The sequence below is a fragment of the Urocitellus parryii genome, chromosome 1 (genome assembly GCF_045843805.1).
Source record: "Urocitellus parryii isolate mUroPar1 chromosome 1, mUroPar1.hap1, whole genome shotgun sequence".
Classification (NCBI taxonomy): Eukaryota; Metazoa; Chordata; class Mammalia; order Rodentia; family Sciuridae; genus Urocitellus; species Urocitellus parryii.
The window spans coordinates 207,611,214-207,637,149 of NC_135531.1; the positions used below are offsets into that span (position 1 = coordinate 207,611,214).

The 25,936-nt window shown below is 32.3% G+C and overlaps 1 protein-coding gene and 1 non-coding gene across 9 annotated transcripts in view; both read right to left on the minus strand.

The window, feature by feature from the left end:
* Prpf40a (pre-mRNA processing factor 40A) overlaps positions 1-25,936 on the minus strand; it is a 55,190-nt gene that overhangs the window by 26,210 nt on the left and 3,044 nt on the right. For all 8 annotated transcript variants that reach the window (XM_026387879.2, XM_077802586.1, XM_026387869.2 and 5 more), the window contains exons 3-5: positions 13,078-13,158; positions 11,941-11,971; positions 10,136-10,152 (exon numbers count right to left, since the gene is read on the minus strand). In XM_026387879.2, the coding sequence (XP_026243664.2) occupies positions 10,136-10,152; positions 11,941-11,971; positions 13,078-13,158 (129 nt within the window). The remainder of the gene's footprint in view (positions 1-10,135; positions 10,153-11,940; positions 11,972-13,077; positions 13,159-25,936) is intronic.
* On the minus strand, positions 9,240-9,345 carry LOC113183369 (U6 spliceosomal RNA). Its single transcript, XR_003300861.2, has one exon. It is a non-coding gene; the product is annotated as a U6 spliceosomal RNA (small nuclear RNA).

A 25,936-nucleotide genomic window follows, 5' to 3' on the forward strand; every position in this document is an offset into this window, starting at 1 on the left:
AAAAAAATTACAAGTTAAAGAACCAAGAAATAATGACTTAATATGATCATAACAAGATGAAGTAAAGTGTTTATTTTCTATTACATCTGAAAACAGAACTAGCGTTAATGTAGAAAAAGTATTCATACGCAATAGAATTCAAAGAAAAGTTCATAGGTGCCAGAAAATATTTGGCTTTCTGTTATTTACCTGCATTAACATTTCTTCATCAAAAGGCAATACAATCAGAGACATGCACATGGAAAATTCGCCTGTATGAATAATGCTTTATTTCATAAATTCAATGGTGTTAAGATAAAGGTGTTTGTGCTCTTTAAAAAAAATTTTAATATACTAAGTAGCATCTCAAAATTGGACTATATAAATTCTCAAACTACATTAAAACTTTCCAAGTCACATTTGTTAAAGGGTATCAAGGAAAAGTATAAACATAATATAATGAAAAAAGTAAGGGATGGTGTATAGTTGACCAAATAATGTGGAGACAGAAAAGTGGTATACAAGCTCATAAAATAAAAATAGTAATCAATTTGGTATTCATTATCTAATTACTTTATTGAAATCCTACAGCTACAATACAACACAGGTATAACCACTATCTTCATTTTATAGGTAAGAGAATGAAGGTTTAGAAAGAACTTAGAAAATAAATGCCTGTATTAAGAGCAACTCAATCATATTTTGCTCTAAATGCTACATTTTAATGACCCTGACATAGTTTCAAGTATACTACCTATATAGAAAGTCTCTATCATAAAAACAAATTCCTGGTCAAGTACTTAGTACTAGGCTCATTGCTGTTTTTACATTAACTCTCATCTAATTATTTTCAAAACCCTATGAGCTAGGCACTATGCATTTGTCATATTAACAGATGAGAAAACAGAGGCATAGGAAAATAAAGTAACACACTCAAGATAACAAAGCTACTAAATTCATTATAATATTCTCCCTGCTAAGTTACTATTATGGAGCAAGACTTCAACTACTGACATCAATAGAAGCTCAGTCACTTCAAACAGAAACAGCAATTATGTATCTTTATAACATACAAAATATCATTTATATAAAAGTTAAGCTTAAAGTAAGAAAAATGAGTTAGCTGATAAATTTTTTTACTCATAATAGCCTGTCTTTAAAAATCTAATCTATATATGCATAGGATAAAATATGACTCATAAGTAGTTTCTAAACAATGTTGGTTATATTAGTATAGTCTATTCATAAGATAAAATGAAAACAAGTTATGTTAATTACAGAAAAATTCTTATTGTTCTACAAAATTATTATTTTATTAATCACAATCAGTCTCAAATATAAAGCAAACTCCCTACAAAAGACACCCTGATCTTGCATAATCAGGGAAAACTTGACTTGGATGATTATTCTGAAAAAGCCAATGCCAGAAAACTGAGTCTCTGTGGTGTTACAGAAGTTAGGCTATTCCTCAAACTGGAGTTTTTGCATTATTTTGCACTTTTGCCACAGATGAGACCATTACCCAAATAATTATTTTGTTAGCAAATAAGACAGGATGGCAGTTCTGGGAATCAACCAAAAGTAAACATTTTTTAACCAAGATTACTCTAGGAGGTAATCTGCAAATTAAGAAATACAATTGAGAACTGTTAATATACAATGTTAAAAGGATAATCTCTTATGTTACTGTTGGGAATGAAACAAGTATAAATTATCTGAAGGGAAATTTAGCAATACTTAGCAATACTGAAAATGAAACCAACCATCTCCCAATCCTAAAACTTCACTCTGCAAAGCCCAATTGATAATACTGTAAACATGTGCAAAGATGTTTTCTACAGGAATTGTGAGAAACTGGAGATAAATCAATATCCACCTATTAAAAAACAGACCAATTAAAATAATCCATTCATACTATCATATATCCTATTAATAATATAATGAGGAAATGTCTAAGATAAAATGTTACCAAATGACACTGTCCAATACAGAAAAAAATTCAATGAAGTAGACAGAAAACTGGGCAGAAGAAAAACACATATATAATACCTGCAACAATGCTAATACATTTTTAAGCTTCAGAAAAAAACTAAATACAAAGAGAGTGATGAAGAAATTTATACATTCAAACTCAACTTTGTATGTGTAAGAGGCAGATATTTTTATACACATCCATATTATACAATGCATAAAATAAATGTAATAAAACTAAGGGAAAAACATTGCTAAACCAAATCATTAAATAGGAAACAAACACAAAACCCCTTACTATCTTAGGTAAAGAAAAAGAAAGAAAGTAAACAAGCATTATAATTGAGGAAGAACACAATCACAGACATTTCAAAATGTAAAAGAAATAATATTTTGGAAAACTATCAAAATTCACTCCCCAGAAATTAATACTACTTGAATATGTCAGCTATCAAAAAGCAGTCCTTGGGGTTGTGGCTCAGTGGTAGAGTGCTTGCCTGGCACATGCGAGGCACTAAACGAACAGTCCCCCTACAATTAAAAACTATTAAAATAAAAAAGCAACCCCCAAAATAAACTGTAAGTATAAGTCAGTTTCGTAGCATACACTACATAATCTTACCTGCAATATTATAGATTTCAGATGACAAAGATAAAAAAAAAAAAACTTCTCCAATAAAAAAGTACCAAAAAAAGAAGTTAAGAAACTAAGCAAAATATTTGTGAAATTACCTTGACCCGCAATGTATGGGAAATCTATAAAAAAATATTTCTTAATAGCTGCCATTCTGACTGGAGTCAGATGAAATCTTAAGAGTAGTTTTGATTTATATTTCTCTAATTGTTAATGATGATGAACATTTTTTCATATTATGTATTGGGAAGTGTCTGTTCTGGTCCTCTGCCCATTTATTGATTTGATTATTTTTTTTCCTTTAGCTTATTGAGTTCTTTATATAGCCTAGAGATTAGTGCTCTATCTGATGTGTGAGGGGTAAAAATTTGCTCCCAAGATGTAGGCTCTCTATTCACCTCACTGATTGTTTCTTTTGCTAAGAAGAAGCTTTTCAGTTTGAATCCATCCCATTTATTGATTCCTGATTTTAATTCTTGCAGTACAGGAGTCTTATTAAGGAAGTTGTAGGTGGAGCAAATATGGAAAGCAGTATAAAGGTTCCTTGAAAAATTGGGAAAAGAACCATTTGACCCAGCTATCCCTCTCCTCACTCTATAGCCAAAGGACTTAAAAACAGCATACTACAGGGACACAGCCACATCAATGTTTATAGCAGCACAATTCACAATAGCTAAACTATGGAACCAACCTAGGTGCCCTTCAGTAGATGAATGGATTAAAAATGTGGCATATACACACAATGGAATATTACTCAGCAATAAAAGAAAATAAAATCATGGCATTTTCAAGTTAAATGGATAGAGTTAGAGAAGAAAATGCCAATCTTAAAAAAACAAATGCTGAATTTTTTCTGATATAAGGAGACTGATTCATAGTAGGGTAGCGAGGAGGAACATGGGAGGAATATATGAACTCTAGATAGGGCAGAGGGGTGGGAGGGGAAGAGAGGAGGCTTGGGGTTAGAAATGATAGTGGAATATGATGGATATCATTAACCAAAGTACACGTATAAAGACACGAACTGGTGTGAATATACGTTGTATACAGAGATATGAAAAACTCGTGATCTATATGTGTAATATGAATTGAAATGCCTTCGCTGTCATATGTAAATAAAAAAAATTATTTCCATTAACAAACCAAATGAAGAAAAATAATGTATAATCACCTAAAATACTCTTGGTGCAATCAAATCACACACTGCAAACTGAGTTATCAAGTAATAGTAATAATAAAATGATCAAATAAATTTTAAGAGATAAAGGCAATTTATTAAAAACAAATATGACACTAAAACCACTTCCATTAATATCTTCATCTGCAAATTACTAGTATTTTAGCATGGCAATTAGGAAGGAGAGGAACTTCTCCTGACTTAAGAGTGTGTGGATGTGTTTATATAAAATTTAATTGAAATCTAGTTAAGCTACTGTAATTAATAAAGGAATCTTATTATGTTAATAATTATAAATAAATAAAAATCTTTGAATAAAGTGTAATAAGGTTGAAACTAAAATGAGAAAAAAACCACTCTACTCACAATAAGTTTTTATGATAAAAATAGAAATAAACACACGTAGGATTAATTCTTTGTCCCAACTAAATAAACTTTAAAGCAAAAACCACATGGAAAAGGATACAGTATACTGATAAAATGTAATAGTTCAGAAGACTTACCCTTAACACATATGCATATGGCAATTCAGCCTTGAAATATTCAGAGCAACAGAAAAGTACCAGAGAAAAGAGATAACTTTTCCAATAAAAGGCTGTAAACCACCCATTTCCTTAAGTAGATCAAACAGGTGAAAGATATGCCAAGGTACAGGTTTTATAAAACAACTGTTAAATTAATTACACACAGACTATTTCTAAAAACTACCCTTGAATAAGAATATAAAATGAAACTTTAATAAAAAAATCTTTCTGACTTGTGCTCTCTGATCATAATACAAAAAATATAGCTTATAACGCCCCCCACCCAAAGAACAATCCATGAACTAAGTTGATTGGCTGAAAAAAATTTCTGTTCTGCTGAAAACTAAAAAGACTGAGAAGACATGACACAGCGACTGGGAGAAAATATCTGCCAAAGACATCTCATAAAGAACTGGTATCTAAAATACACAGAAATTTTAAAATTCAAGAGTAAGAAATCAACCCACTTAAAAAAAAAAAAAAACAGGCAAATGATCTGAAAAAAACAGAGGAGGTAGTGGGGCCATGCCTTATTTACCAAAGACACATATTCGGTAAATAAGCATATGAAACGATATTTCACATCACAATTAGGAAACTACCCCCAATTCTAAACACTGATAATGTCAAACACTGGTGAGAATGAATTTTCATTCACTGCAACCAGGAACTCTTTTTCATTCACTGTAACCATGGCCACTTTGGAAGAAGGTTTGATGGATTGTTTAAAAAAATAAATTAACATTTAAATAAAATGGCATTTAAATAAAGCACCATTCAGTGTTAATAAGAAAGGATCTATCAAGGCATAAAAAGGCATGGAGAAAACTTAAATGCATGTTACTAAATAAAAGAAATTATTATTTAATAGGTACATACTGTATGTTTCCAACTATGTGACATTCTGGAAAAGGCAAAACAAAAGACAGTATAAAGTTCAATGGTTGCCACAGGTTCAAGGGGAGCACTAAGAAGTTTTAGAGAAGGGAAACCACTCTGCATGACACTGCAATATAGGTCAAAACTTATGCAACACAAATTCGTACTAAAACCAAAACTACAAAAAAAAAAAAAAAAAGATATCTGCAAACCAGTGATCTAAGCATTCCAGAAGCTAGAAAAAGAGCAACATAGTAGCTAAGAATGAAATAAATAAGACAGCAATTACTTTTGGGTGTGAATTATCTCTCCAAAGCTCCCAAAAGCTCCTTTACTGATGCAAGAGGTGAAATGATTTGATGACAAGAGGTATAACCTAGTCAGTCCATCCTAATTAGAAGGGACTACTGTGCTAGGTGATGGCTAGGATGGTGGTGCATGTATGTAGGAGGCACTGGGGCCCTGGCCTGAAGGTGGTGGGAATTCTCTTGTCCCCATGGAACTTCCTTCTCTCTCTGCTTCTTGGCCACCAGGAGTGGAGTAGCTCTCTTCCACTACCATGATGTCTTTCCTCACCTAGGATCCAATGAAAAGCATTCTACCCACCATGGTCTGAACCTATATAACTGAGCCAAAATAAACTTTTCCTTCTGTAAGTTACTCTTGTTGGGTATTTTGTTACAGAGATGTAAAACCTACTAACACAAGAGCACAGATGAATTGGACAGCTACCCTCAAAAAAAAAAAAAAAATGAAACAAAAAAATAAGGTTGTGATGGATTTGTAAGTCTCTGTTAATTAGAAAGCCTCAATAAAATTAATTTGTGAATATTAGAACAGAAAACAAAGACCAATAATCACTGAAGTAATTAAAATGGTAATTCACAATCTCTATCCTTAAAAGTATTAGATCCAGTAAGATTTTAGTTGTAAAAGTTCTCATAAGCTGGGCTGGGGATACACTCAGTTGGAAGACTGTTTGCCTCACATGCACAAGACCCTGGGTTCAATCCCCAGCACCACACACACACAAAAAAAATGTTTTACCAATCTATTAAGAAATAAGTCATGCCTCATTTATATAAGTTGTTCCAGGGACAAAAAGAGGGATTATGCCTAGTCAGTAAGAATCTATTTAAGATATTAACAAAGTGAATTCAGAAGGAGTTAAATACACAAGTGTGCACACAGACATACCCTAGAGAACGCATATGGGTAAGTAGGGTTCACCTTAATAATGTAAAGATGCATTAAAGTTTGGAAATTTATCTGTATACTTAACAATAAGATACTAGGGGAGAAGTATCATATGACATCTTGGTTGACATAAAAAAGCATTAGAAGATTTTGAAAGGAAGGATATATTAAACTCTACCAACAAGTCAGGAATAGAAGGAAATTCAGATTAATAAAGGTTATATATTGAAGAGTTACAGTGAGCTACGAAATAATAAGATTTCAGGAAACTTTATAGATATAAGATCAATGTTAAAAAATGATCAATGGATAAGCACAATAAAAAAAGATTCAAAATGGCACCTAGTCCTGTACAATATCTATAAACTAACGGAATAAAAAAAGCACAAAATTTTGGGAAGAAAAATTTAAACCTCTATTATAAATAATGAAAAAGAAGACCTGATTATTATGAATGTGATGAAATGACTCAATACAATAAATTCCAATACACAAATGTCTCTGGACAAATAACCAAAATAAGCACCCATGGGGAAGGTAGATGGGAATGAAGATGAAGAATAAGGAGGGATAAGAGACCTTTCACAGAAAAATGACAATAAGCATATATGAAATATGACTCAAATTTGCACTAGAATTTAAAGAGAGTAAGGCAAATAAAAGCAAATATTCAAATAAATTCAAAATATTTTTGGCTAATAAGTTTTTATTGAAAAGTACATAAACATCAATTCTTTTCAAAATTGAAATTAATTAATATCTCAGGTGAAAACATCAAATATTTTGAGAATGTATGCATATATGTACTTATATGAATATAGGAGAATTCATATGCTACTATCTGAAAATATGTAAGAAAGCAATTTAAAAACACAAAAACTTTCCTGATTTAAAAAAAAAAATTAAGTCAAATCATTGTGTTTGGTGAAAGCATAATATTGGATTAGAAAAACACAAAGAGAAAGAGACAGTGGAAAAGAAACTCAGAGACAGATGTCAAAATATGAGAGAATATATAACAAAAAAGATTTCAAACAAAGTCTACAACTGACTACCTTATAAACATTTCAGAAGACTCAAACAAACACTTCAATAGTAAAATAATAAGCAATAAAAACCTTCCAGAAAATATAGGAAATTATGAATGATAAAATAAAATATAACCTAGACAGGGGTGGGGTTGTGGCTCAGTGGTAGAGTGCTTGCCTTGCGCATGTGAGGTTCTGGGTTCGATCCTGAGCATCACATAAAATGAATTAAAAAAAGGTACTGTGCCCATCTAGAACTAAAAAATATTTTAAACAACAAATAATATATATATGTATATGAGTATACATATATAATATATATGTATAAATATACACATATATACAATATACATAAGAGAAAAACAGGAAAGGATGGGGACAGGTTAACAGAAGAGAAACCCAAAGAGCAAATAAAATGTTCAATCTCATTAAGGAATCAAATAAGAAATATTACTTTATATCCATTACCAAAATTCAAATGACTGATAATGATTACTGCTATGAGGGATTCTTGGAGAAAAGGACATGCTAGTATACTATTAGAAATGTGCAATTTAAATTTTTCTTGAAAAACAACATGACTAGTTACATACTCTTTATCCGAAAAACGTCATTCCTGCAATCTTTCTTAGTGTGAAGAAATAAATTGTGTGTGTGTGTGTGTGGGGGGGGGAACTTCAGGACAAAACTGTCCATCAATAGGTGAATGGTCAAATAAATTAATGTATTATCTATGCCAAAGAACACTTTTTAAAAAAATTGGGGGGGGGGTAACTAGGGATTTAACACAGGGGGTAATTTACCACGGAGGCACATCCTCAGCTCTTTTTATTTTGAGACAGGGTCTCACTAAATTGTTTAGGGAGGCCTCGCTAAGTTACTGAGGCTGGGCTCAAACATGCCTGAGTCGAAATATACTTTATAAAGTAATTCAAACAATTACATCTATATGAGGGGATTCACACAGAATTTCACAATTAACTGTGAAACAAAAATAAAACACAAAAATTTCTTTACAAATAGTTAAAAAAACATACCAAATATAAAATTATATGCTTACACAGACATGTATTTAATTGTGTTCCATAATATGTACAAAAAGATTGTGAATAAAATATTAATTGTGGTGGTTCTGTCTTGGTGGATAATATTCAGGGTGAACTTTACATAACTTACATGAGTGCTTTTTTTTTTCTCCAGTAAACCATGTTACTTAAATAAGTAGGAAAAAGATGATACTATTTTTTTTCTGAAAATTAAAGTAGGTATTTATAAGATTCAAGAATGCTTAAAAAATATTTAAATAAGGTTCTCAAAATTTCCCCATAAAATGTAAAATATATTTGCAATAGATTTAAAGCTTTCTGAATTTCCTCATAGATGTGGGGATGAAATGGGGCATATAGCTCAGTGCCTAGCATGCAGGAAGCCCTGGGTTGGATACCACAAACACTCCATACAACCAACCAACTAAACACAAAACAAAAAAATGAACTGTGGGAAAACAGGTACCTCTCAGTATTGTTATGATTAAATATTATTATTTACATAAATTCTTCCTTTAATTATCTCTTTGAATAGCAAAAAAAAAAAAAATCCCTGATAAAGGCAGAGTGACGATTATATTAGATAAGTAGACTTTTGAAAAAAATATGTTGAATAAAAGAAAAAGTCTATATTAGGTTTATAGTAAAAAGCAAAGTTAAATAAAAATTTCAATGTAAAAAACAAGTGCCTTCTAATGTAATGCTTACTTGAAAATTACAAGGTTATTGTGCAGAGAATTAAAACCCATGTAAAAATGTAACACAATTCTTTCTAGTTATACATGACAGCAAAATGCATTCAGAAAAAATAAGGACTGCTACACGAATTTGCGTGTCATCCTTGTGCAGGGCCATGCTAATCTTCTCTGTATTCTTCCAATTTTAGTATATGTGCTACCGAAGCAAGCACATATATGTGATTCTTATTTGCTATGGATTGAATTTATGGTTTCTTGTTACTAAAATTCATACTGAGGCTTGGTTCCTAATATGGCAATGTTAGGAGGTGGCTCTTCTAAGAGGTGATTAGTTTCTTAAGAATTAATGCTTTTTCTCCATGGTATGAGTTCTTGCTCTTGGAGACTGAATCTGTAACTTTGAGTGGACTGTTATAAAGAGATTTAGCCTTCAGCTTCATTTCTTTCATTTTCTCTTACCATGTGATCATCTTCACACCTATCACATACTATTCTCAATGTACTTTCTCTATGTGAATACTTCTGTCATTTGTGAAATATTCAAAAGGCTCTCATCAGATCTGAATAGATTTTGGTGACTTGATCCTGGACTTTCAGCTTCTAAAACTATATCAATTTCTTTCCTTTTTAAAGTAACCAGTTTCAGTATTTTGTTATAGCCACACAAAACAATGAAAATGATTTCTCTAAAATGTTCCATCAAAATTACATTAAATTTTTTTTTTTTTTTTTAGTTGTAGATGGACACAATACCTTTAATTTTTATGTTTATTTTTATGTGGTGCCAGGGATCCAACTCAGTGCCTCACACATGCTAGGCAAGTGCTCTACCACTGAGCCACTACTCTGGCCCCCAAAATTAGATTTTTAAAATAAAAGTTTATTAACCTTTGGCCTAGAAAATTAAGAATTGATATATAGCAGATGATCTTTAGAATAGAAATAATGATCAATATAGTAGCCTAAAAAATATTATATAATACATGCGTAAATAGTACTTACTGCACCAGATGCTGTGCCTAAAAAAAACAAAAAACAAAATATTTACTGTGAAAAATCATGTTTAAGTTTCAACATCTATTTATATTATATTTTTTCCTCCATATTCTTGCACTAAAGATGGTATATCTGTCCCACATGACTGATGTGCTTAACTCTCTTGCCCACAAGCTACTCTGGTAGTATAAAATATTTTCAAAACTTGAACTTTCAATTTCCAAACTCACTTAGGGCCAGTATGAGAAGTATAGATCTTGACTTTTTGCTCCTTTTCTTGCTATTGCATGTATCTATTCCTATTCCTTTGCTATGTATATTACCAAAGTACAAAAATGCCCCATCCTCTAATCCTAGGCTTCAGATTTCTGGTTGTGTCAACTACTTTGATTCTACACTTGTGCTATACAATACAGCACCTGTTACGCATCACACATTCCTGTTTAAATTAAAACTCCGATTAAGATTAAATTTTAAAAAATTTAAAAATATTGTAGCCACATGTCAAATATTAATTATATGTGACTTCTGGCTACCGTTATTTGACAGTATGAAATACAAGATATTTCTATCATTCAATTAAATGTTTAGTAACCTTAAGATGTTAATGGATTTTGAAATGCATGGTATACGCAAAGCTCACACAATAATCTCTAACTTTAGACAGCAATTAACTTAAAACTATATGTAATAAGGAAGCAAACATACATACTAGGAAAAATCAAAAGATGTAACTATGGACATCAATGGCAGAACCAAAGCAAAGTAACAATAATTAGAAAGAAATTTTAATGTAATTTCTCAGGATTACTTAGGGGAATGGTATCCATCTCTATATAATTAAGTAGGACCTTAAAGGTATTTTAGAACATTTTTAGTTTAAATAAATGACATTTTTTGAACATTTTTAAAAATACTTTTCTTTAATTGTAGTTGGCCACGATGACTTTATTTTATTTATTTATTTTTGTATGGTGCTAAGGATCAAACCCAGTGTCTTACGTATACTAGATGAGCACTCTACCACTGGACTACAACCCCAGCCTTCAAACATTTTTGATAGATCAATCAATTATGACCAATAATAAGCTTGAAGTAAAGCACACAGTATATGTTAAATGTTTAAATCAATAACATTTAAAATAAAAAATATTTTTATATATTCATGGGATAAAGTCAGTATCTGGCATAATAACTTATGTGGAAAATGACCTATTAGTAAAAAAAATTGAGGCATTACTAAGACATGTTAACAGCCTTATATATCAAAATGACCAGATGCTGCTTACAGACAAAAAAAGGAAAGAAAGAAAATTATGACAGGGCTTCCAAATTCCAATGACTATAAAGACAAGCAGAAAAATAACTATGAAGTAGCCCAGAAGCTAGGAGAGTGAGTGGTCCATATTTTATTTGTATAGCTGCTAACCCATTCCCAAATTTGCTGAGTACAAACATAGACTCCACCAGAGGTCTTTCATTCTACAAATGAATTCATTCTACAAATATTCTCTGACCACACTTACTATGTTAACAGGACTGACAGGACTGTTTTTGAGTACTGAAATTCAGATTATCCAATGTTTCAAGATAAATTCAATCTTTATATAAAATCTAAACTTCAGATGTCAGCAAAAATTATAAAATTTAAAAACATGTGGGGGATAAAGCCTATTTATCCGATAAACCTGGTCCAGAATTCCTATCTTAAAACTGATAATTTCCTGATCATAGAAAGAAACTGCTTTTATTTCTCATTGTAATACGGCTGCTCCTCTCCAAATGAAGTTCCCCATACATAGTATACATACCTGCAGCTACATCCATACTATTTACTCCTGGCTGTAAGAAGAAAAATGAAATTACTAATATTTACCTCATTGAAACAACATTTTATAAATTATACATGAAGCACAGTGAATCACCACTATGCATTATTCTCAAGCCACAATGGCAACAAAACCCCTTACAGTGGCTAAACCTGCTACTGATCAAACATGAAACCCTTTACATTCCTTATTTATCCCACCTCAGAGTGAATATGTGGAAGTTTTACTATAGAATTTCTAATATGTTAGAAATTACAGAGCACTGCTCTAGATCCCACACGAAATTTTTATATAACATATTGTATGTACAATATGTTACTTTTTCAATTTCAATTTCCTGAAATTCTGAAATACACGTAGCGTGAAGGGAGTAGGCCACTCATATTCATTACAACTACTATGTTATTAGGAAATGAAAAAGTTATAAACTAATTTGAATTTCATAGTCATCTATATATTATACTACCCAGTAGGGGTACTAAGTAAGGCTGTTCAAGAATTTTTTTTTTTCTTTTTTTTTGCTATCAGGGATTGTACTCAGGGGCACTTGACCAGCCCTATTTTGTAGTTTATTTAGAGACAGGTTCTCACTGAGTTGCTTAATGCCTCACAGTTGCTGAGGCTGGCTTTGAACTTGCAATTCTCCTATCTCAGCCTCCCAAGCCGATAGGATCACAGACGTGCGCCACCATGCCTGGCTGTTTATGGATTTTCAAAAGTGACTTGCCACAACTGAATCCTCCATGAAATGTGGATGTCAAATGAAATATTTTAATCTCTAAATATAGTAGAAATTGCATTGTATCAATTTTTATTAGCATTTTGTAAATGTTTATTCCTTAAAAATGCTTAGCAAAGTCAATGTCTACCAGAGTACTTAAATACTTCTGATTTACAGTATTCTGTTCTTAATCAATACAGAATTTAGTAACTAAGGATGTACATATATTATAGCATCAATATATATACTAAAAATCTACTGCAATTCCTAGATTACATTTTAGTACTCCGGAGACACTAAAAGACTAAAAAGATCGCCTGTAAATACATATGTATAATTTCATACATAAAAATATTCAATCAAAACATCACAGAAATTAGTTGTTTTCATAAGATTACCGGTAAGGCAGGTTGCATGGAAGCCTGAGACATATGAGACATCATCATTCCTGGCATTACTGAAGACATCATTCCAGGCATCTAAAATAAAAATAAAAAAAGGTTACTATAAAAAAACAAAACACTTAATGTGACTTTAAACAGTGTATTATTTAGGAATAAAAACTACTGAAACTACACTAAATACACAGTATGCTTAGTAAGTGCTTGTTGAATGAATGAATTACTTTATCAATGATTTATTTTAATGCTCATGTGGTAACTTATATGTACAGTCAAAATTATTTTCACAAGTAAATTTCAAAGTATGAACTCCCATTTCTAATTTAAATTTTAGAATATTAATTTCCTCAATAAGTTTAAGTTTTTCTTTCTTCCTTGGAATAAGAGAATCTAAGATAAAAATTTTTCACCTCTGATTTTTAGTATCTGTATTGAAGAATTTCATGGCAATCTGGTCCTTTTCAAAATACTAGATCAAAGGTGCTTAACATCTAAGCAATTACTTAAAAAAATACATAAAAAACAAATTTTTCTGTGGTACAGAAAACTTACATACTTTATACTTGAAGATATTAGTTGGAGAGCTCAATCTAGTGTACAAATACTACCATGAGGATTTTAATCTTCTCTATTTCTTATGAATAAAAATCACGAAGATTAACATAACTTTCTAAAGCATTTGACCCAATGCTCACCTCTATTAGTATAATCCCACATTACAATTTTGATTTTAATTAAGAATTTCAAAAGGACTTAAGGAAACCAGGAGAGGGATAAAAATTACATGATAGTCACAGGCATCAGAACAAGCAATTGTCTATTCAAATTTCAAATTAAATGAGCAACCTGATAAATAGGAACAACTGAAAAGCATAAGCATATAGTAGGCTTTAATATATATGTTCCTTTTGCACATATATATGTATATATTCAAAAGAAACATATATATTAAAGCCCACTAAAGTTGGAGAATAATCACACATTGAATTTTATTACTTGTGACAGTCAACTTATGAAGCAAAGATGACTAATGTACCCAATAAAATGAACTAGCATGGAAATAATGGATAAAGAAACAACAAATAAAATTTTAAGCTATCATTAAACTAGAATGTCCAGAAAAAAAATCGTGACTAGAACAACATATTGGCCTACTTGGGAATATATAGTCAAAATAGTATTTAAAACAAACAAAACACCACAGGATTTGAAAACCCAAAAACTCACAAGTCTTCATAACCAGATTAAGAGATTAGAGAAATAATGTACACTTTAATGGGGGAAAAAACAGCAAATGAGAAAGAACTAGGATTGCTTCCAGTCCACACCCTCCCAACAAACATTTCCTCTTACAATTTTGCTTTAGATTGATGCAAAGAAAATCAAATTAGGCAACTGGTTATTGGCAAAGCAATCCAGAAGCATGGTGAGCAACAAAGAAACAGCCTACTACATAAAATGGCCTATATATAAAATTAAAGCTAGTACCATATCCAAAATTAAAATTCTAAGCCAATTTCCAAAAATCCAAGTATGAAAACTTAAGAGAAAAACAGTAATTTCTCCTAAGAATGAAAGTGATTTAAAAAGTACAGTAAAAATATCTCCCCCGTGCAATAAAACATTTCCCATGGAAGCAGTAGATCATATAAATGAATGTAACTTCAAACTGAAACATTCTGACTTCATAACACAAAGATCAAATCCCATTCAAAGAGAAAGCCACAAAAATCCTACTTATCACAAGAGTTTATCAGAGCAGAAAAATTACAGCACATTATATCTAAAAACATTAAAGAACTTGACAGTAATATTTTTAGTGCTTTCCTTCTCATGCCTGAAACTTTAAAACACCTAAAAAAATTTCCCTTAGAGTTGAATAAAAAGCTACATTCTTCCTCCTCAGAAATCTCTGAACATTTTGGGAGGCAGAGACCAGTTAAGCTTACTTGACAAACTTATAAGCTAAATAGTAAGATTCTTAAATTATATCCCACTATTTACTTTTACAAGTAAATATGTCATTAATTTTAAGATTGTGATTTGTGACCATGAAAAACCAAAGACCTTAGTACACAAAATATTATATTTCATATGAAAATTCACAAGAATTTGATAAATTTAGAGCTGTCACAAAGGCTCGAGCATCATAGAAAGGTCTGTTTACCAAAGCCTGAAGAAATCGAGTTTTTGGAAATGTTATAATGATTCCAATGTCTATTAACTCTAAGATACTCAAAATATAAAAGTAAACTTTATAATTCCTGTTATACAAGTTGATTTCTTTCAGAGAATTTGTGTTGACTTATGCTAGTTACTTGGCAGCACCATGATAGATTATTAATTTTTCTAAGTTATCTATTCTTTTTTCAACATGACAGTAAAAATGGAAATGCAGGCTGCAAGCTTATGAGACTATCTTGTAGTTTAAATACTCGGAAATTATTTGTCCTTCCATCTTCCCAATAACCAAAGTTGAGATATTCAGATTTCTTTGCTGTCCCTTTTTGCATGTAGGTGTATTTTCTTGCTTCACAGGGAGGGTATAGCCCTTTGATGTTTGTTTCAGCTTTAACTGTACAGTATTTTGGACTAAGTGTTATGTATGTTTCTTTTCCTTTCTTGGGAGCATACAAAGTAACAGTGCCTTACCACACATAACAGCTTAAAATTCAATGAAAATGGCATGTTCAAAATGATTAGAGGGAAAAAATTGTTATACTAATGCCAACAGACTTCATGAACTACATTATTCATAACTACAGTTTGCATTAGCTTAATGTGAAGCATACTATGTAATCAAAGCATGTATTACTTTGCATATTTGCCAAAGTTGTTTAAATCTGTAAAATATTATAATTACAATTTTTAGTTGTTAGAATCACTGACAGAAAGAGTTGCAGGAAAGCAAAAGACAAGATGCAGAAGATGTAAACTAAATTACCTAAAATATCAACACTATGAATTTTAAGGACTTTGGCACCTTTTAAAAACAAATAATTGATATATTATACCTGATATAAGTGGCCAACCATTTGTATATACACTATATAAAACAATTTCCACATATATTCCTCTTTCCTATATTTTTAATGATACAACTTATAAAGCCAATTTTTCAAGATATTTTCAGAAGAATCACAACTGTGAGGAAAATAAACACATGAGCAAAAAACCAGGAATACTATATAACCTGTTCAGTCACTCTAGAGTTTCTAACGTTAGGTTCATCATACTCTGAATTTTAAAAATGTAAATAAAAGGACAGCAGTAAAAAGCACTACCGATGTTACAAATTTCGTGAAACATAAACTTTGTCAAATTTAATGATGTTAAAACAAAAACTGGAGATCTTCATGTAAGAAATTCAATTTATTTTCTTCATAATTACTTTCTAAAGTTTTTCATGCTGGAAAAAGATCACAAAGACCTGACCTATCTTTTGTCTAGCCTCTTAGAAAAGCAACTAAAAAAGAAAAATACTATATCCTAAATTTGGCTAATTGTTTAAAACCATTCTTGCTTTAAACCTGTGGTTGCAAACTGATAACCTAAATAAGTTTGATTTTTGCCTCTTGGTTTGTTTTAAATGTGCTCAAGTCAAATTCTTTATGGTGAGCATATACCATGGAGAGGTTAATAAATATAGTATTTAAAAAACTATCTCCCTGAGTTCAGTGATGTACACCTATAATCAATCCCAACAACTCCTGACTGAGGAAGGAGGACTGAAAGTCTAAGGCCAGCTGGGTGACTTAGTGGGGCCCTATCTCAAAATAAAAAGGGCTGGGGAGGTAGCTCAGTGGTAGAGTGCTTTAGGTTCAATTCTGAGAAACAAAGAGCTATCTTATGTACTACTAAACTGAGTTAAATACATATATAAATGCAAAAATGGAATCAAGTATTCATTCAACTGGAAATAAAAATACCCATTTAAAGCAGACCTTTAGCACCCTAAAATGGAAAAGTTATTTAAATTTACTGCCTATTCCAATATAAATTCAAAACATATTTTATAAGAAACACTTATATAAAAGACAATATTTGAAACACATAAAAGAACCTTACCATTTAATAAGACAATTGTCAGTATTTAAAATTAGTTTACTAACACTCTCAACCTACAGAATTTAGAGCTGCTGAAATACAGCAGGCCATCCCCAATCTCTTTTCTGTGGGTTACCCTTCCAAGTTTCAATAATCCAAAGTCAATCAGGGTTTGAAAATACTAAATGAAGGATTCCAGAAATAATTCAGTTTTTCAGTTGTGTGACCTTCTGAGTAGTGTATTGAAATCTTCAGCAGTACTCCAACTTGACAGGGATGAATCATTACTTTTTCAGCATATACTAACTGTACATGCTACCAGCCCACCCCCAAACTCCCTCCCCTTAGCTGAATGAAATATCAGATCAACTATAAATATTAGAGTGCTTGTATCTGCGTTCAGATAACTTTGTTTTGCATAATAACAACCCAGTGGGACACACAGGAGGTACCAGGGCATGACATGGAAGGACAGATTAACTCTGGTACTATGTGGCAACACAGCAAGGCATTTAGGACAAATCCCAGAATACACTGGGTTTGGTATGACCTATCACTTCAAGAATGGTTTCAGGTTCCCTCGGAATCTTGGAACATACTTCCCTCAAATAAGGAAGGACTATGTACATTACCTACCTAGGCTCTAAGAAAGTAAACTCAATTAATTAGATAATCTTGAACTACTATAGAGAGAAGCAGCCTAACACATCCTTAATTATATGCTTAAGTCAGATTGTCAGAATTAGAATTCCTTTTCCAGCCATGTGATTCCCTGATAATTTGACCCTGACCTCTCTAAACATCCGTTTTCTCAAGAAAAGCAAAAATGACACCTACGTGCTTAGTACACCTATGTACTTAGTGCTGGATGAATTATTTGATGGGTAGAGTTCTTCTTTAGTATCCATGGTGGATTGACTCTAAGACCTCTAGTGGATACCAAAATACTCAGATGCTCAAGTCTCCTATATAAAATGGCATAGTACTCGCATACAATCTAGGCATAACATCACGTGTACTGTAAGTCATGCCTAGACTACTTTATACTACCTAATACAATGTAAGTGCTATGTAAATTGTTAATGTACTGTTTAGGGAATAATGACAAGGAAAAAAGTCCATACATGTTCACAACAGATCTAGAGTTTTTCCTGAGTATTTTTGACAGATGATTGCTTGAATCTATGGATGCAGAACCTGAAGACAAGGAGGCCAACTGTCTATTATTACCACTACTCTTCTTCAGCTCATTTAATGAAAGCATCTTCTATGTTGACCCTTCCCTCATCTATTTCTTATTTATTGCTTAGATATTCCATTTTCTTTGAAGACATCTGGTAAATATTATAAACCCATCATCTTCAACAGAAAACAATACATGTCAGTCCCAGATTAAATATCATATTTAGTGCTGGCTCTGTACAATTCACTTAACTCTCCGAATCTTACTATCACCATCTATAAGTTGGCTATCCATCTAGCTAACCTTTTTTGTCAGAAGGATTAAGAGGATCAAATTCAACAAGGTATGTGAATTTCACAAAGTTTATATAAACATTGGGACAGAATTGAATTTTGTTTTTCACATAGACTGTTACACAAAAACTTAAGAGCTCAATGAAAATGAGCCAAAAAACTTTATTTAAAAACAAAGTTCTTAACTTATAACTAGTGACACACAAAAAAAAATTGTGCTGCCTGAATTAAGGCATAAAGAATTGAAAACTTTAAAACACTAAAATGTCATCTTTGGGACTCAACTTCTATAATAAAGACATGAAACCATTATTATTCCCTTCCCTAAATTCTTCAAGCTGAATTTATAAATCTTTATATTTTATTTCAGTATAAAGAAAGAGGGTAATTTTGTTACATTAAATAGTTGGGTGTCCTATAATGATGGAAGCACGATCTAATAAATGTACCATGTGATTTCACTGTATAAATACTGCAGAGTGAAGTTACAAAAACCTAGATGTATATTTAGATCAATCACTGGATGTGACCTTTTGATATATCAAGAGACTTGGTAAACAACAGATAGATGAGGTTACTGCTGATATAACAATGACATACCATTTTACAATAATAATGAAAGTATACCATAGTAAATATATAAACCAGTAACACAATCCTTTCGTATCAATATAAACAAAGCATTACGTAATTCATGTAATTGCATGTGCTATTTCTTTTATGTGACTGACAGTCCGGTAGGTTTATTTACACTACCTCGTCACAAATATGAGTACTGCCTTGTGTTACAGTAGGACATCGATACTATTCACTAAACCACTGGAATTTATCAGCTCCATTATAATCTTTTGGGACTACCATTATACATGTCTTCAGCTGTTGACCAAAAAATTGTTAGGTAGCACAATACTTTACCAAAACAAACCTAGATGGTATACAGACATGTGAAGGTGGCTATGTGGTATAGCTCCTCCTAGACTATAAACCTGTACCTGTTACTAAACTGAATATCAGAGGTAACTGTAACATAATGTTAAGTTCTTGAATATCTAAAAATATAAACATAGAAAAGGTAGTATAAAAATACTAGGCCATAGGATTTTTTCAGCTCTATTAAAGTCTTACAGGACCTGTCATATATGCAGTTCCTCATTGACAGAAACATCATTATGTAGCACATGTCATAGTATATAATAACCTGGAAATTATTCAAAAACTTACATTTCAGAGAAATAACAACTTTCTTGATACCATATGGCCAAAGACACTACACAAAACCTGTGTTTTAATGCAGGAACTGAGTGCTCATTCATTAACTAAAAGATAATTTAAAAAGTCTTTATGGATATTCAAGATCAGGACCTAAAATGTACAATTATACTCATACTATCATGAGAATTTTATTTCTTTTTTAAGTTCAAGTCTAAGATAAACATGGTAAGAATTTTGTTTAATATGGGTGCAGTGGTGCCTACCTATAATCCAGCAACTCAGGAGGCTGAGACAGGAGGATTACAAGTTCAAGGCCATAGCAACTTAGGTAGGCCCTTGACAACTTTCACTAACTCTTGTCTCCTGACTCAAAATAAACACAAAAAGGGCCAGGATGTAATTCAATTCCTAAGGCCCCTCTTTCCCCCAAGGAAGAATTTTGACTGAAAGAAAAACCAGAGCCTAACTATATTTCAACTCAGGTTGATCCTCAATTGTTGGCATATTTAGCTTTTAACAGGTAAGGCTGATAGCATCACTCACTTTTAGAAAAGATTAAGATTTTTACACCGAGTATATTTAAAAAGATTTCCTTTCAAGCCCACTAATGTAAAATATCACATCTTAAGTAACCGCTAATGACAACAAACTGTTGATTAAAACAAGTGAAAGATAATGTATGGTACTTAAACTGCACAAAGAAAAGAGGCAAATATAAGAGTCATCCATATGTCCAGAAATATCTGACAGTAGGAAGTAGGAAACAATAGGAAGATGAAAACACATAGTCAGAAAGGACTAAGTTCTTTTAAAGCAGGAAATACATGATTTTCACACTAGCATTACATCCAAGATTGTGCATGATTGTGCACACCTGTAACCCAAGCAACTCAGGAGGCTGAGACAGTGAGATCTCAAGTTCAATCTGAAGAACTTACTGGGACCCTGTCTCAAAACAAAATAGATGGGCTAGAAATCTACCTCAGTTATAGGTCACCCCAAGAACCATCAAGACAAAAAACAAGAAGAGACTTAAATGCCTATTTTGACTAAAATATGAAGGTATGGAAAAAGAAAATAATGAAAGACTAAGGACAATTTCTACATGGAAAAGCAATCCACTCATCCTACTTGTAATTTAGACCTGTTTTTCTAGGTAAAAACATACAAGGGGTGGACTCCTCCAGCCCTCCAAAAATCCTATCACATACTAGATATACACATGTACCACATCTTTAATACCTACTGGTAGTAGTTCTTCATTATTGGAAACCATGCCACCAGCATTTCTAACATACCTAATTAAACATCAAAAGGTTAGCCTGTTAATATTTGTTACCTTTCCATTTTGATCCTACTATTTAAAAGTTACATTCACTGCACACTACAAGTTGCTTCATTTTGGGTGTGTTAATACTAACTTATTTCAATGTTGCCTTTTTCTCCTGAAGAGCAAACTAAATGGATAAATGGCCCTAATTCAGCATTTTCCATAAAATGTTAATTCTCTGCAATGTGCTCGTCAAAGCAAAAGCAACAAAATGGGTAGAGGTATGCAGAGAGACTAAGGGAGGAGGACAGGAAGAAATAGACAAATAAGACAAATACTGAGTACAAGTTTTATTCTGCAAGCCAGGCACAGTGGCACAAGCTTAAAATATCAGCCACTTGGGAGGCTGAGTTAGGAGGATGTGAAGTTTGAGGTCAGCCTCAGCAACTTACAGACCCTGTCTCAAGAGCAGGGGATGCAGCTCAGTGGTAAAGTACTTCTGGGTTCAACCCCTAGTACTACCCTTTACCAAATAAATAAATAAACAAACAAACAAATAAATAAAGGCTCTACAAGACTTTCACAGCTTCTTGGTAAGTGACTGTGAATCTCCAAGAGAGTGGATATAGTCCTCTTTTCCAGAATGATGTGATCTGCTTATATTTCTCCAAATATTTCTCACATTTAGAAATATTACTCTAAGTTTTAGAATAAATGAGTTTATATCTAAATAGACTAACAGTAATAAAATAAACATTTATAATCTTACTAGTAAAAACCTATCAAAATCTAATCACACACACACACACAGCCTAAGTTATACAAATTGATCTGAGTTAATGCATTTTTAAGAAAAGTACTTTTCTAAGTAATGTAAATACAGAGAAATTACCTAAATTCAGGAATTATGAGCAAGAAAAAAAAAAAGTGGTACTCCTCCCCGACTGGCTAGTGTCTATTTCAAAGGTATGGGTTCTATACCTACCAAAAAGTAAGGACAATTTAAAAAACCAAATAAGTAAATGTGTCTCATCAGTGAGATAAATCTAATACACCAATATGCTGGATTTCTCTGGAAGAAGGCCTATGTACCAAATCATTTTTCTCTACTTTATGGAAAAATACATGGGAAAACCAAAATCTCTTGTTAAACCTTAATGATCATCAACATTATCATACAACTAGAATACATGTGCCTATGATTTAAGGGAAAACAAGTATTTTAGATTTATTCACCAAGTAAAATAACTGATTGATTTCATTTTGTCTTCTGTCATTTGTTAAAGGAAAAAGCATCAGTAAAGAGGCAGACACTAAAAACAAGAATAAGTGGTAACAATGTAAAGTTACAAGTAACCACTGGAAACAGACACATGCAACAGTGACTAACTTCCTGGTTTATACTGTAGGAGTGAGTATCTGTATTTGTTTCATTCATTCAACAAGTATTTTACTGAGCACCCATGATGTGCTAAGAACTTTGCTCAGCACCTACTGGATTCTTAAAAAGTACAGAATACATGCCCTGGTCTCCAAGAGCTAACAATCTGTTACTTTTGGGGAAAATAGCAAATAAGAGACCACACAACAAGTCAATAACTAAGTGACAACATAAGTGAACACTAAGAATCACGAGCAGATTACACAGGATTTTCTTTTGCCAAATTCTGAGGACCTCCTGGAGAAGGTAGAACTAGTAGAACTGAGAGAAGGCAAGGAAAGTTCATGATGATAGTAAACCTGGGAGCAAGAACAGCATAAACTACAAGTCATATAATCACTTAGGATACCATGAAAAGATCATTCTGGGTTTAAATTCAAGAATATGTAGACATGCATGAATCTTTGAATTGTGCTCTGATGCATACTACATGAAATCCATGAAAGTTAAATTGTAGAATTTACATACTATGCCATAGGCACAGATAAACACTGAAGATTCTTGAGCAAAGATATAACACACTGAAATCTAGAATTTGGAGGGGGGGTTGTAGGCAGCCTTAAAGCAAGAAAACCAACTCAAAAACTGTTGAGTATTATAGGCATGGAAGTCTGACAACAAAAGCAGCAGGAACATAAATAAGATCTGTTAGAGTCGGTCTTACTAAATATTAAAATAAAAAAAAAACCAAACACATTTGTAAAAGATAAATCTTCATTTATCAGTTTATTTAAAAAGACCAAGCAGCTACTATCTTATATTCTACTCTTCTCACAGAAACAGGTAAATTAAGACCCCCAAAAGAAGGGGAAAAAGAGCCAGCTAGCAGGACTCTCTTAAGCAAAAGCAAAATTATCTGTGATAAACATGGCAGGATTTCCATGTTCTTTGTGTAGAAAAGGCAAAAAAAAAAAACAAAAAAACAAACAAACAAAAAAACAAAACAAAAACAACAACAACAAAAAAAAACCCAATAAGATGAAAATACTTTAAAGGCAAAATTGCCAAACTTTTTAACACTATAGACATGGAGAAAGGAGACAATCTTCCATACAATCATATTTTTATGGAAATTCCTAGTGAAATGGTTTTTTTGTTTTTGTTTTTGGTACCAGGGATTGATCTCAGGGGTACTTAAGCACTGAGTCACAACCCCAGTCCTTTTTTTGTATTTTATTTATGGACAGGGTCTCACAGAGTTGCTTAGTATCTCTCTCATCATTGTTGGGGCCTCCTGCCTTAGCTTCCCAAGCCACTGGGATCATAGGTAAGTGCTATTATGCCCTAGCAGAAATTTTTGAGAACTGCCATCAGAGAAAAACCATTTTTTTTCTTTATTAATATGGCTTCTTAAGAAAACAATCCTTCCAAAGTCAATTAAAGTCCATACAACTTGTAAGGTCCCTTCCAGCTATAATATCCTATAATTTTGTAAAAAGTAGAAGCAAATCTATGTACAGTGACAAAGAGATGAATTTAATATATAAACGTGAAAGAAACATGAAGTTTCAGCTGGTAGTTTCTAATATTTACTACCATAACAGATTCACCCTACATTATAAAAATGGCATTTACGTCACATCATGAATATAAATAAATAAATAAAGCCATCAATACTACTACTTTTTATTTTTGGTACCAGGGATTGAACCCAGGGGCACTTAACCACTGAATCACATGCCCAGCCCTTTAATTTCTGCTTTTTTTCTTTTTTAAATTTTGAAATAGAATCTTGGAAAGTTGCTAGGGCCTTCTAAATTGCTGAGGCTGGCTTTGAATTTATAATCCTCCTGCCTCAGCCTCCCAAGTACCTGGGATTATAGGCAGTGGCAACATATAACTTCTTTAAATTAACTTGTTGCATTTAACTTGTTGTTAACTGACTTCTTAGATCATTACTCTAACCTGTTATTTTACAAACGCACCTTAAAATTTCATGTCATTCAGTAACATTCCAAAGACCATAATCATTTGGCAAGAAAGACTTAAATCGTCAGCTGGTTCCAGTAAGAGATCTCAATGAAAGATGTGGTCAATACAGTTGTTCCTCAGTATTTAAAAGGGACTGGTTCGAGGACACTCCACAGACACCAAAATCTACAGATGCTCAAGTCCCTTATACAAAAAATGGCATAGTACTTGCATATAACCTATGCACATCTTCCAGTATACTTGAAATCACCTCTAGATTATTCTAATAACTAATAAGACATACGTGTTACAACTATACAGTTGTTATGTTATTTTGTTTAGGGAAATAGTGACAAAAAAAAAAAAAAAAGCTGGTACACGCTTTGTATAGATACAATTTATGCTTTTAATGTTTTCAACCCAAAGTAGGCTGAATCCACAGATGTGGAATCTGGAGGTTATGGAAGACCAACTGCAAACTGCACATCAAGGTTCCATAACCAAGAGTCCCAAGTCTTTTATGTGTAAATTAACTTTAAGATTGGATGGCAGAATCCTACCATCACTGCTGTGACTGACAGGGGCACCCTGCTTCTTTTCAGTTATCTTCTCACTACTTACTTTTTCATTAATATTTCTTAGAATGTGTAGAGAGAAAAAATGATGCAGGAAGAATAAATTTTGTTATTTAACTTTCATTTTTAAGGGCATGTTCACCAGAGCTTTAAATAAGATTCTTCAATTATTGAGGACTGAAATTATCCATGCTTCCCAGCATTATCTCATGTGCTAATAAAGCTAAAATAAGAATTAGCTTTACCAATCAATAATTGGGACCCAAACTTGTTAGACATTGGGTCAAAAAGGGGATGATCTAAATTTGAGACAACAATGGGAAACTCTTGGGAACCTCAGAACTAGACTCCTAAACATTCATTCATTATCCTAACATGAGCCAACACAGGGAGAAAGAATTCTAAGCCTCTAAATAATCAGGTATACTTAAAGGCACATGGCATACACTGGCCTAGAAAAAAAATGCAGAAGAAAACCACAAGGTAAAATTCAGTCTCTGAACTGATGTACACTGAGTAGCAAGTTAACTTACTAGAAAGATGGTCACTAATGCAGCTAAAAAGAAAGGGCCATAAAATAAATTGTGACCAGCTTATGTCAATGAGATACATGAAACTACTTTAAAAAATAAAATCTGCATTTTATTAAAAATGACTAGCTGGTATCTTGGCTTTGATAGTGCAACAGCACCATGACAGCAAGGGTAAGCAGGTCAATCCCTTGCAAAACTTACCTTGACTGGCCCAATGGAAACAGAAGGCCCCAGAAAAGAGAGAAGCATCTGGCAGTAGCAAATTGTTTTATTTTATCTTTCTGTGGAAAGAAACTAATTTTAAATAAGAACCAGAGCATTTAAAGAATAAATATTTTTTTAAAGCTCATTATCTAGTTAGAGCAGCTCTATAAAGAAAATAAGAGCAGCT